The sequence below is a fragment of the Dermacentor albipictus genome, chromosome 2 (genome assembly GCF_038994185.2).
Source record: "Dermacentor albipictus isolate Rhodes 1998 colony chromosome 2, USDA_Dalb.pri_finalv2, whole genome shotgun sequence".
NCBI lineage: Eukaryota > Metazoa > Arthropoda > Arachnida > Ixodida > Ixodidae > Dermacentor > Dermacentor albipictus.
This window is the reverse complement of record NC_091822.1, coordinates 168,359,626-168,372,908: the sequence shown is the minus strand read 5'-3', so window position 1 is coordinate 168,372,908 and position 13,283 is coordinate 168,359,626. Positions and strand designations below refer to the sequence as shown.

The 13,283-nt window shown below is 53.7% G+C and overlaps 2 protein-coding genes across 11 annotated transcripts in view; one reads left to right on the top strand and one right to left on the bottom strand.

Annotated features, from left to right (window-relative positions):
- Positions 1–13,283, top strand: part of LOC135910607 (uncharacterized) — a 375,300-nt gene that overhangs the window by 33,112 nt on the left and 328,905 nt on the right. The gene's annotated exons all lie outside the window — the stretch shown is intronic.
- LOC135900901 (uncharacterized) overlaps positions 1–13,283 on the bottom strand; it is a 435,375-nt gene that overhangs the window by 360,611 nt on the left and 61,481 nt on the right. For 8 of the 10 annotated variants that reach the window (XR_010563969.2, XR_010563972.2, XR_010563970.2 and 5 more), the window contains exon 1: positions 2,665–2,834. The exons of the other annotated variants lie outside the window; for them this stretch is intronic. Coding sequence is in view for 2 of the 8 variants with exons in the window: in XM_070534410.1 (XP_070390511.1) it covers positions 2,665–2,715 (51 nt within the window). In the remaining 6 variants the exon portion in view is untranslated. Of the gene's footprint in view, positions 1–2,664; positions 2,835–13,283 lie in introns of those variants that run through there. 10 annotated transcript variants of the gene reach the window in all.

Genomic DNA, 13,283 nt, shown 5'->3' with positions numbered 1-13,283 from the left:
CAAACTGATGACGATAGATACGAGATTACAGGGGCTCTTGTTCTTGCGAGTAGCTTGTAATAGTGATCAGTGGCTTAACTAAGGCGAGTTACTCTATGGTAGAGGAACGATGAAAACTCGAATATAATTGAACCTCGATAAAGGAACGTGGATATAACGAATTTTTTTGCCGCTACGAGCGCGTGTACCGAGTACATGCTTATAACGAATATTGCATATAACGACGACATTTTTGTGTCGGATGACTGTTGCTCCGAAGTTCGATAGCTGTAGTTGATATTGGATCTCACTTATTTATTTATTTATTTATTTATTTATTTATTTATTTATTTATTTATTTATTTATTTATTTATTTATTTCCAATACCTACAGCGTTCGAACGGCCATTACTGTAGGGAGGGAGTACAGAAAAGCGGGAATCAGATTAATCCGTACAGGCATACATAAAAAAAGAAACGTTTCCAGACGCCGCGGACTCTGACAGGTCAACAGCAGTCTTCGTTACACATCTTGGAAAAATACAAGAATAGGATACTACTATACATATTACTATGCAGACTCTGAAGGACATAAGAACATGCTGGATGATGCTGGATTGTCGTGACGTACTAGGATTGTCCTCGTACCCTTACCTAGCTTACACAGTGTGCTTACTCATTCAGACGATTCAGGGACGAATGATTGGGGCGAAGATTGTGCTCGGCGCTGCAACCACATTGCCAGTTTACCGAGGAGGCGCGAGTTCGAGATTGTCTGTGCTGCTCTGGCTGCAACGCTGCCGACGCCGCTTGCTGCTCTTGGATGAGAGGCCAGAAGATGTTTTACAAGTTTCTGAGGTCTTAAAAGAAAAAAAAAGAAAGGATGGTTCTTTTCTTCAGAGACTGTCACGTACGCACTCTCGAGGCTTGTCCAAATACCGGAATCATTAGCAGCAGTGGTAATTATAAACCGCGTCATAATCGGTTACACGTGAGCGGTTGACAAAAAAAAATTCCCGCACATGCGCATTCCCCCTCGGCTTTTAACTTTGTCACGCGCGCAACCGCACAGCCAGCTCACATTGCAAACGCAGACCGAAGGTAACTCGCGAAAACTAACACGAGGAAAAAACAAAAAGAGTAAGGAAAAAGACGGGAAGCGGCAGGTGGGGAATGCTCGCGTTGGGTCAGCTGTTGACTGTTTCGGGGTCGCCGCGGTTAGACGACGTCTCCTTTTCCTTTTGCGACGTTGAAAAGGCGGGAGCCGATCTGGGCGCCGATTAGCTGCGGGCGAAAGCGAAAGAAACAGGGGAACACGAGAAGTGTGCCACCATTGGCAGGCAGGCAGGCAGGCGTCGTAGAGCACACGTGGAGACGTAGTCGTCGTCGTGCTACCGTGCTGCGACATTATTTACGAACTGCTCACGACATCTACGACACGCGACAACTATTTCGAGCGCGACCTATAGCTAGATGGAAGTGCCACGCTCGCAACGTGAGCACAGCTGGGAGAGAGACTTAGACGGAGATAAGCTTCGCGCGATTATTAAAAGGCTCGCGGGAAGGCACGGGGTCAGTGCACGAGATGAGAAAAAAAGAGACGCGCTGTAAGGCAGTGTGGACCGAGAACATCTTTTGACACCCGCTACATTTATTGATGACGATGTTTATTGTGCGCCTCGTTTCGATGCGCTTGTATTCCTGCCCATGTTCCTACGCGTACGCACTCTTCGCGCTGCACCTCGTTTTTTAGACAGTCGGAGTTACTTTACGCGCAAGGAATGTTGGACGTGAAACAGCGCTGTTTCTCGAATTCCGCGCATTCACGTGTTTCAGCTGTCGCGATCGGGGATCACGTGCATGCCTTATATAAACTTTAGGTAATCTATGAAAGCTTAGTGCTTTACTTGACGCTTTGCATGGAAATTAGAAAGGCTCGCAGGTGTTGCCACCATCAGCCTGCACGTGTTTGTCACACGCTGAACTTTCAATAATCGTTTGATAATCATTAGATAATTAGGTTATTATGTAGAACGTAACCTCGATGTCGGCCGATGGGTATACCCCCTCACCGATACGACAGGAAATATTTTGGTATTATAACATGCCAACGCTAACCCGACGCATTCATTATTGCGGAGAAGCTTGGAAAACGTGTCATGGCTATAGTCTTTGGTGGCAGGGAGTGTCAAGTTAATCCAGGTTTGATTAACTTGACAAGTCCGCAATTCCGCCGTCTCGAATAAGTCTGAGTACGTGAGTCCGAGTGGGCCAGAAAGCGTGATTGAATCCAAGTGACCTGAATCGGACCTGCGAATTTCTGGTGAATATGAGTCTGGCTAAGCCCGGCCTAGTCTGAAAGCCTGAAATTTAGTCAGCCCTAAGCTGAAAATATATTTTTGTGAGTGAGTCTGAGCGATTTCCGCTTATTTTGCCGGCCTATATACTGCCCGGGACGCAAGTGAATTTACCGCCTGTAGACCTCTCCGGGTCCCGGTAGACGCTTCGCGGCAGTCAATATACCACTGGCCTAAGGACGTCGGTAGTCTGGATCATCTGCATCGCGGTACATTCCGTGTGTTGAAAAGAACAATCCCCTAGGCTTATGCAAGCAGAACGCCAACTTATACTCCGCTCGGCCGGGGAGGCATGCGCTCAGGGCTGCGCAGACCGCCGCCGGCTTACCTTGGGCTGTATGTAGCAACCTCCGTGCATGCATTCTGGCCGCTTGGCCATGGACAGGAGTTATTCGTCGTTCAATCCACAGGGAGCGGCTGTACGCTATTCCGTGTGGTGTATGTCAGGCTGTACGCGGCAATGGGTCGTGGATATTCGAGGCGAAGTCTGGGCCGGTGACAGATCTGCGTTATAAAGGACGACGAAATGGATAGTTCGGCGACATTTCATCTGGCCGAGAAATAAATTCCTATCGTTGCAGAAGGAATTAGAAGCAAATTGAGCGGACTTCTGTTACTATATTCACACGATTCACAGAGACAAATACGCAGAAGGCCAGTCGCACGTTTAGTAGTATGCACATAAATGTAGATCCTTGGGAAACACTGGCACCTATACCAACTCTACGGGATTGCAGCGCACCGTCGTCGTCTTCATTACCGAGCTCGTGCTCTCTTTCCTCGTTGTTGTGCACAGCGTTGTAGCATTGTTAAGGGAAGGAAAGACAGAATGCCGACCAAAGGGGTGCGGCTAAAGGGGTTGCTTCCGTGCGGAAGCCCAAACGTCATGTGCAACCACTTCGATCATACCACGGCGTTCTGACTTTCTTTAACAGAACTATACATAGATGACTAATTAACGCTGCCTTCATCTTTTCCCGAACTGATCCAACATCGTCATTCTCTGGCGTTATGGTTAGGTAGTTTGCTTCCATTTGTTTTCTTACGAAAAGAAGCGAACGAAACTCTTGCATGAAACAATCAGGCTCGGTATTGTGATATTGTTCGTCGATGCACTATACCGACGAGTGCAACCGCTTACAAGGCGCTGCAGCAGCGCCAATTTCGGTCTCGTTATATGCGCGCCGATAGCGACATCGCAAGGTCGCACTGATCTGCGTACTATGCGCACTCGAGGGTTAACGTGTATACGCGAGCTCGCGTAGACGGAGTCCCCAAGGCAGAACCGTTCGGCCGTATAGCGCCTGCGGGGCAGGGTAGGGTTGGTCCCGTGGGCGCGAGCGGTATGCGCCCCCGCCGCCGCACGACCTTGGCACTGCCGGCACAGATTTCGTGCGCCCGCTCGGCTCGCGCCTCCTCCGTACGCGCCGCGTGTACAGCCGGAACGGTGCGCGTAGCCCACGGACTGATGAACCATCGCGCAGGCGGCGACGGTGTCTCGACCCCAACGCGCGGTGTGGGACGCGGCGATGGCATCCATTCTCCCTATATACGGACGGGGCACGATGCGTTGTGTACTCCTCGCGAAGTCGACCTCGCCTTCCTCCGGCCTTTGGATCTATATGCATGGAACTAAGGTTTCTTTTGTGTGTGTGTGTGCGTGCGCGCGCGCGCGCGCGCGTGTGTGTGTGTGTGTGTGTGTGTGTGTGTGTGTGTGTGTGTGTGTGTGTGTGTGTGTGTGTGTGTGTGTGTGTGTGTGTGTGTGTGTGTGTGTGTGTATGTGTTGCGCATTCGTAGGAGTCTAGTGTCCTAGAGTCCGTTACGTTTCGCGTGCCCGAGCCTCGTCATCGTGTGAACTGGTTTCTCGCGAAGCGCTCCGTAAGTTTGCACCTTGACCTGAATGGAAAACGTAGAGGTGATCGCGGGGTAGTTGAAGCCGCGGAGTGCGTCATCACTTACTGGTTAGACGTGCGAGCAAATAAAATGCGCTTTTAGTTTCGTAACTAAGTGGTAGTAACTCGGTCACTCATTTCAAAGTGCCAGCCTTGTGCCTGGGGCTATCAGAGAGGATGTCATGGAGAGGGGTGGACGAATTAAGGTGTCCTTCGCGACTAGCGGTCGTCGCCTGTCGAAGTTATGTTGGCTTAGCGCATGGCCAAACGCTTAGGGGAGTTCTTGGTTGATTAAAACTTTCTCTTCGTCACTCTGTGTAGTTGCCTTTCTTGGCGGGATATTTTCGGCTGATTAAGCAACTTGCACAGTGTATATGTTCGCGCGGAGTGCTACTTTCCACTTTGTTTCATCTTCCGCAAACAGTGGTCCTAGCCAAAGATCGTCAGTTTTGCTTGCCTCTGAACGTTCGAGCAGGTGGCATAGAACACGTACCGCTGTAGGAGACGCGTATAGCCATCGTTTGCAGAAACATATTTGGAGCTGTTCAGTGAATTTCGAGAGGGCTAAAGAAGCTTAGTCGGAGTTGCACTCGCTACACTTTCATATAAGGTTCTTAACGGCTCTTCCTAGTAAGTTTTCCGTCGCTACACTTTCAGACGATGAGCGAAATCACAACTAGAATCACCGCGCGTTATAGGTAATCACGCTGAACACACGGTCCTTTCATTTACAAGAGTCTGCGACGAAAGCGTTCGTCGCCGCAAACCAGACACATTTAGCCGCGTTCGCGTTTCGAACGCTGAACGCTGTCTACCGGCAATCAAACCAAACTTGAATGTTCCGCATCAAGTAGCGAGCATTCCCGCTGTCGACAACGGCGATGTAATGGAGTGCTCTTCGACTTATTATCGCGCATATAAAGCCAAAGACGGATTAGACTCGCTGCCCCGTTGGCCCGACCGCGGTGACCTTTTAACCGGCAGGGACAAGTTCATTATCTCGCCCCCTCCGTTCCCAAAGATGAAGACCCCGTCCTTCGCATCGCTTCCGGTAGCGCCCTCGAGGAGGTCCTCATCATGGCGGCGCCAACGTCAGTCGTCCGGATTGATAAGACGGATTAAGCGTTCCCCGCTTTCCATCATCAAGCGCCTTACAAGTCGCCGCCGGACGGCCGTTCCCTCCGACGGGCAATTGTTTCCGGGACAGTTTATCCCGTTACGTCAACGCACGACGGCCGCTTGCTTATTTGATAACTGTCCCGCCGAATACGTATACGTCCAACGCTGTCTGTATATTATTGTGCTGCCAGGATGAAAGGTGGAGGGGAGAGGGTGGCATGCGGGCGCGCACACAGGCGAACGCATGCATCACACGTATGGACGCGTGTACAGACATGTACACACACACACACACACACACACACACACACACACACACACACACACACACACACACACACACGCACGCACACGCACACACACGCACGCACACGCACACACACGCACGCACACGCACGCACGCACGCACGCACACACGCACACACGCACACACGTCATCGGCTGGAGGGGAGGGGTAACGTTGGTAGATTCCGGTGGCGGTCCATGACTGCCAAGGACCTGGACGTCAGAAGTCCATCTTCTTTTGAACGTCGCAGGAGCGTCTGAGCTTTCGACAACTTTAGCAGCTGGTTAAGTCTGTAGTGCGTCACTGCTTATTGCAGAGCCGAAGGAAACGTTCGGGAAGAGCGCGCCAGCCGGGCAGCCAGCGCACCGCCGCTCAGCTGGCACGCAACAATCGCACGCGAGATCCGTGTGTGGGGGCAGCGCGCGACGCCCGCTTCCATCCCACGCGCACTTGAAGGTTGACTTCCCCGCACAGCGTGGGCCGCGCGCGCGCAAGGTAACGAGGCCGCGTCGCCCTCCCTCAACCCTCTCGCGCCGCGTTCCGCTGACGTCACATGGGTGCACCGGCAGCGGCGGTGGCGGCCGAAGCATCACGCCCGCTGCAGCCGTGTGCCTGAGAAGGACAACTCCCTGCCCCCCTGCTCGATATAGCCACCCCCTGCACCCTTTTGCCAGCCCCTGCCGGCTGGGCTGAAGGGGGGGAGGGGGCTGTATCGAAGCAGCGGCTTCCAGTACAGCCAAGGACAATATAAAACGGACCAGTCGCTTTACATGCAACGCCTTTGAAATCCAAAAATTAGTACCTATCTGGGTGCCTTATTCGAAAACGCTTCGTGTGTTGGATTGTAGTTAGTAGGAACTAGTGCCAGGCAGTTATGATGGCGCCGGCTAGTGACATACGGGTCTCGCAAACGAAACGCTTTGTGAATTGGGTCTCCAGTTCTCCGTCACCAGCTCCGCTCAGTAGCTATCGGCGAGGTGAGGCACCCAGGAGCTCCCCGATCCTGCGAGCAGCACTGGGTAGCGTTACGCGCAGTCCGAGGCCTGTTCCGGCCTTCGGCCCGTCTGTATACGCGTGGGTAGTCAGTCACTTTCTCACCAGAGGATCTGGATACATCCCAGACCACGTCTTTAATTAAATATAACTGCTGTACCTTTTCTATAGCTGTCTTCGTAGACGGGTCGGCCCGCCGTTGCATTCCTCTCTAACGTTATTCCTTTACCTCGAATAAAGAAAGGCAAGCGGCATCGATCGCCACGGTGTTTCCTTCCTTTACTTTCACTGCAGTGTACGCGAACACGCGCACAGGCGCGGGCAGCCTGTCGGCCTGTCGCCGCGGACACCGTTTCGCCCGGGCGTCTAAGGAGTCAATGCGAAGCGCGCAATCGCAATGTTTCTGCCCTACTGGCACGTTTATCCGTACTCACCCCCCCCCCCCGCTTTTTTTTTTCTCCGCGCTTCGACCCTCCTAACGATTCCGAAGAAAGCGTGCGGTGCCTCGTGGCATCAGCTTCTCGAGCGCGGTCTCCTCGAAGCGGCGCGACTGTCCTCGGCTGGGCACCGGCACTTGTGTCGCTCGGAGCTTCGAGAAAGTGACGCAATCGGCACTCGGCTGCCGTGAGGACCGCGCGCAGCTAACGTCAACGCCGGTGTCACTTTGTGCATGGAGAATCCTCTCAAGCACCTCTTAGCTCACTGCAGCGTAAACGCTTGTGTCTGGTAGGTTTCATCTCGCAGCATATATAGCGGACCTATGTAGCGGCGGTTTCGTGTTCCCGGCACGCATGTACTTATCTGCGAGTCGCTGGTAAATGTGTTACATTACGTGGGAAGAAAAGCAAGAGGCTAAGCTTATAGATGTCGGGTTAACCGGAGCTGCTCGGTTCACAGATGTGTGGTACAGCAGACCGCGGGGAAAAAGCAAATTGAAGCACAGAATTCGTAACATCAACAAAACGTTAAGCTTTCTGACGGCTTCGCCACTAAGCCTTGAAGATTCACAGACGAGTGTGGTCGTTTTGCGGTGAAGTACCGTCGCGTATAGTAACAACGTGGTTTCACTGTATACACATACGCTTGCTGTGGGGCTAATTGGTTAGCAGCTACTTGATAAGGCGTAAAATGGCGCGAAGTAACGGCAGGTCAGTCCTATCGTACTACGCATGGGCTCGCGTCTTTTTACTGCACAGCAATTTCACTGTTCAAGTTCGTGCGGGGAAGCATTCACTGCGCCTTTCGAGAGCGGGTTCGTTGTCTGCAAAGAAATGGCGCAATCTTTTTTAAGCTATATTGTGTGCTTCGAAAAAATTAGCGATTTCTACTATTATTGATGCGCATGAAAGCGCGAAACAACGGGAATCAAACGGCGACAGCACTACGAGTCGAATGCCTTCTCTGTGTGTTCGTTTGTTCTGCGCTGGTAGTAAAGATTGAATCAAATTATAATGTCATGAGTAGCCAACGCGGGGTGCACATGCCACATGTATGCGATGCGGCCTTCAGAGCTCTGTCAAGCGGCTCGCCCGGCGCTTGTTAGTATAGTATACTCACGGTGAGCACACACACACACACACACACACACACACACACACACACACACACACACACACACACACACACACACACACACACACACACACACACACACACACACACACGCACGCGCACACACACACACACACGCACACGCACACGCACACGCGCACATCACCAGATCCTTTCTGTAGGTAGCTTGCCTTGTCTTGCCACAGACGTTGCATGCTGGCACGCCAGTCCACAATTACTGTAGGACGCAATCATTCATATCGTTTGCCCAACCTCCTGATCACACTCTCTCTTTACGTTGACGGAAGCGCTAAAGAACAAAAACCAAAACAACAGCTGCAGCAGCAGCAGTAAGAAGAAATCATGAATCGAATGCATTCAAGCGTGAGTATATATACATACGTACGCCTGCAGAAAGCGTTTGGAGCGAATCCTCACATTGCGTCACATCTTTACCCCACAGAGGCACGCGCGCCTCAGATAGCCGCCAGGCGGGGGGGACATCACGTTTGCACGCTGTGCGCCACAGCGTCGCGCTCAATACGGCGCGCTGCAAGCAGGTCGTCCCAGCCACATGCGCCGCTGCGACCGGCTCGCGCGTCGCCACGCGCCTTGGCGGCGGCGGCGCGCTGCATGGAGTCCGACCGACGGCGCGTGCATGTGTGTGTGTGCGCGCGTGGTTGCTACAGCTTGCGCGGGGCCTCGCGGTCGCGCCTGAGCGGCTATCGGAAACGCATAAGCGAGTGGCCACTTCCTATATCGGCGTCGGTTCGAGCGTGCTGCGAAGGCGGCCGCGACGGCGATTGCGCGAGTCATCATCATCATCATCATGAGCCTGGTTACGCCCACTGCAGGGCAAAGGCCTCTCCCATACTTCTCCAACTACCCCGGTCATGTACTAATTGTGGCTATGTCGTCCCTGCAAACTTCTTAATCTCGTCCGCCCACCTAACTTTCTGCCGCCCTCCGCTACGCTTCCCTTCCCTTGGAATCCATTCCGTAACTCTTAATGACCATCGGTTATCCTCCCTCCTCATTATTGCGCGAGTGACGAAGCACGTATACCGCGTGTGACGTTCTCCGACGTGACGACGGCAGAGACAGCGCGCGGCCGGTTGCGACGACGAACACCTGCGAGCTATGTGTGCCTCCGGATAATGCGTACTGATGCATATTACGTGCACTCGGTCATTCGTTTGTGATTTCGTTAACACGAGCAGCTGCAGTTTGCCGGGAACCCGTCGCGCGTCTCGAGCTGCGTTCATCGAAACGCCAATATATACTTGTCGGAATTGGGGCCGCATGCAAGCGGCGGAGCCAGCCGGTGACTATACATCTATCCATCGGTAGGTTTACGGTACGCACTATAGTTGCCTATGCTGGACTGTATTGAGCAGAACGAGGTGTACGTAAGCGTGCATACACATGATGCGCCAGCCTTTTCACTCCGCAGGTCAAGCGACGGAATTAAATAGAAACGTTACTGCCAGGAAGCATCAAAAGTTCCAGCACGAGTACTAGTTGCAGCAGAAAGTGGTCAGTGTGGCCCAAGCACTCGTGTGGAAACAGCTGAATAGTACGGCTACATTTATTTGTTTATCGATAGTTTTCAGACATCAGGTACGTCCACCTGATCGCTCGGTAAGGTCTGTCATGGTGATAAAACGGGGCGCAAGGTCACTTGAAGCCCCCATGCGCCCCCCACCCTTGCCTCCCACTCGCGTTCCCTTCTGATATTTCCCATACGGACGAATCGCCCATTATATATACGGAGAAACGGATATATTGCTGCTGTCTTCTTCTTTCGCAACATTATAAAAGGACGAAAACACTTTTCTGGGCCCACGAGCGACCACGAGTGTCAGTATATAGCCGTAGAAGTAACCTCGCGCGATTGTGACCGAAGTGAAGCCGTCTAATCCGGTCTGGTGCAATACGAACGCTCGCAAAGCGCGGCCGTGGACGTTCCCATTCTTAATTGCTCGCAAGGGAGGGAGAGGGGGAACGCTGCGCGGCTTCTATACGCCGCCCTTCGCGTTCCACTTCCCTCCTCCGGCCCTTCTCGCGCTCGCTTTCCCGCCTTGCCTCGCTCTCTCAACAGGCGCAAATTTCCGTCATCTACCGCGCTCGCGGAATCCCAGTTTAGCAACTGCATGAAAGCCGCGCGCGCAGCGCTTCGTGCCATAATCCTCTTCTTCTCTCCGCCCCCCCCCCTTCTCTCTTTTTGCGTTTCTAGCCACCCGTTGCTTACCTCTAGATTGACCATAGAAAAAAAATATACTTCCTCTAAAGAGAATGCGCGCAAGCTATCCACGGTGCCAGATACACTGTGGGGGAGGAGATGGATGGCACCGCAACAAAAGCCTTCGCCGGTGAAGCTCATACATAGCCGTTCTTTCTTCGACGCCTCCTCCCTTCAAGCGACGAGACCGCGCAGCGGCGACTCCTTTTGTTTTTTCCCCCGCTGCGGCCCGAACCGCAAGCCGCACCGTTTGAAAGGAAGGGGGGAGGCTCGGCCGTGCAAGGCAGCGACGTAACGTCGCAAAAAAGGAAAGAAAGAAAGAAAGAAAGAAAGAAAGAAAGAAAGAAAGAAAGAAAGAAAGAAAGAAAGAAAGAAAGAAAGAAAGAAAGAAAGAAAGAAAGAAGAAGAAAGAAAGTTGAAGACAAGAGGAAGAACGGAGAGGTTATAGGCGGAGAGAAAGGCGTTGTGGCCTAGTTTTAAAGGCGTCCTTCCCCGACTCTATTTCGGAGGTCCGTTGTAAGCGGGCGTCTCGTAACGCCGCTGCCACAGCCGTCGAGGCGGCGATTATGCACGCTTAGAGTAACCGGAATAACCCTCCGCTCAGGCGCGCGCGTTCGTGCGTGCGTCAGCGTAGTAGTACGTGCCGTCGTTCCGGCAGCAGGTCCCGGCGTGCGCGGACCGTCACGTGTGTGAGTGCGCGAGCGTGAGCTTGGAACGGTGAAGGATAACGGGATTGCGGGAAAGGAAGCGGGTGATGATGACGTGCACAATCGCGCATGCGCGGTTTTCCTTCCTTTTCTCTTCTTTAACGGAAATTATCTACGGCGCGGAATTTTTACCTCTGCGGCCTGGAAGCTGTCGCCGTTTCTTCCTCTAGCCATGCTACTGCAGCTGTGTGGGATGGGGGAGAGGGAAAGAAGGATGTGCCCCGACGGGGACAGATCGCAGGAATGGCCTACTGTAAGCGTGTAGTCCAGACTGGCACTGCCTAAGGAATTAAGAAATGCCCGGATGCACTGAAAACCAGATTTAATCTCGTCGAGGGCCTATACATACAGATAGCCTCCTCTGAAGATTTTTGAAAACGCAACACCAAAAGCCAACTTCTGACGGATCTCAATCGTACAGATGGGATCGGTGACTGCTTAAAGGAAAATGATCCGAGATTAAAAGAACGCTCAATTACTTCCCGCGTTCCCTGCGGTGAGGTTGCAGTATACTGCTGACTGCGAAGTCGTGCGTTCGACTTCCGAGATTCGCCGCTGTGTATGGCCGTCGGACTTACAAAAAGAGGCCGTCGGACTGAGACTTGGAAACACGCTGAAAAAGCTCCGCGCAATCAAATTTAATCCTGTGCTTTTTTTGGATACGGTACTAGGCATAGCTACGGCTATAGCTATCATTTCACTCCGGTACAGTTATACCTCGAAGTCTTCAAACTCGATCAGTTAATGTCATAACGAAATCGCTGCGTGAGCGCCTCCGTCTCGCGTTCGCACCCTACCGGAAAACCGTGCGACTGTCTTGTCCGCAATAACCGGGGCAACGAGAAAGGGCAGCTAGCTGGCCCGTAGAGCAGCGCCACAGAGACGACGCCCAACGGTCCCCCTAATCTAGACAAAGTGAAATTCCTTCACGACGCTATAAGGCATGCGGGCTCAATGAGCGGAGGACAGCGGCCACTCGTGAGAGAGTGGCGGGGGGGGGGGGGGGGGGGGGATGTAGAAGCGCGCCATTCCCTGCAAAGCAAGGGCGAGAAATGGGGGAAGGCCAGGCGCGGACCGAGCAATGCTCGCGGCGGGACGCTCCGGTACACTTCGCGTGGCGCCTGCCTTGCAAGCACCGGCGCGTGAGCAAAGGCGAGGAGACGACGACTACGAAGGGGGCTCCCCGGTAATGTTGCGCGAACGGCGGCGGTCGGTCGGTCGGTGCGCTGTGCGCCGTTCGGAAAGCGAGAGCGGGTGAACGTCCGGCCTTCCCTTTGCGCTTCCAAACCCGAGGAGAGCCGGCGAGCACAGCACGGCGTCGGCGCTCTACACAGCGCGACCCCCTTGTCCATCGGCCGGGGCGAGAGGACGTCGTAATTGCATGCACGGACGGCTGAGGAACGCCGGGAGAGCCCGTTTCCTGTTTTAAAAGAAAAAGAAAGCGCAGAGAAAGGGTAGTGCGTGAGAGAGAGAGGAGACCCCCGAAGGCAGCCGAGCAGAGTCTTCTTCTTCCTCCTTCTTCGCGTGCCGCCAGGGAAGTGAGTGACCCTGCCAGCGAGCAGTCGGTCCGCGCCAAGTTCATCGACTCCGCAGCGGCGGCGGGCGGCCCGCAGGCCGACCGCTCTCCTTGTCAGGCTGCGGCCGCGGTTGCGCACTCGAACACACGTACACACACACACGGCCAGGGGCAGAGCACGGCAGTCCCCGCCCGCCCGACGTTGTGTTCGTACCTCCCTTCCGACAGCGGTACGGGGAATGCCTGCCTGCGTTGCCGGCAGCAATCAGCTATAGCTCCCTGTGAGAGAGAAAAAAAAGAAAGACGCTGACGCTGACGACGCCGCAGCATATTCGCGGCTTCTTGCCCGCTCGGCGGCGGCTGGCACCCTTTCCTCGGAGGCTTCTGTGGGCCGGGCAACAACCGTGCTTCTCCTTCACTCCAAAGCGCGTGGCCCTTTGCCCCGATCGCTTCTTTCATTTCTTTCTATTCGCGCGTCATCCCCCTCCACCCGGTGACGCTGTCACTAGCCTCCCTCCGAAACGTGTTGTCACCGAAGAAGGAAGCACCCATCGCGCACTGGACGAGCGTGCGAGCGCTCGGACATTGCGGGTGACGCAGCAGCTCCGCGTAGCATCTCCATCCCCTCGCCTCCCGGCACA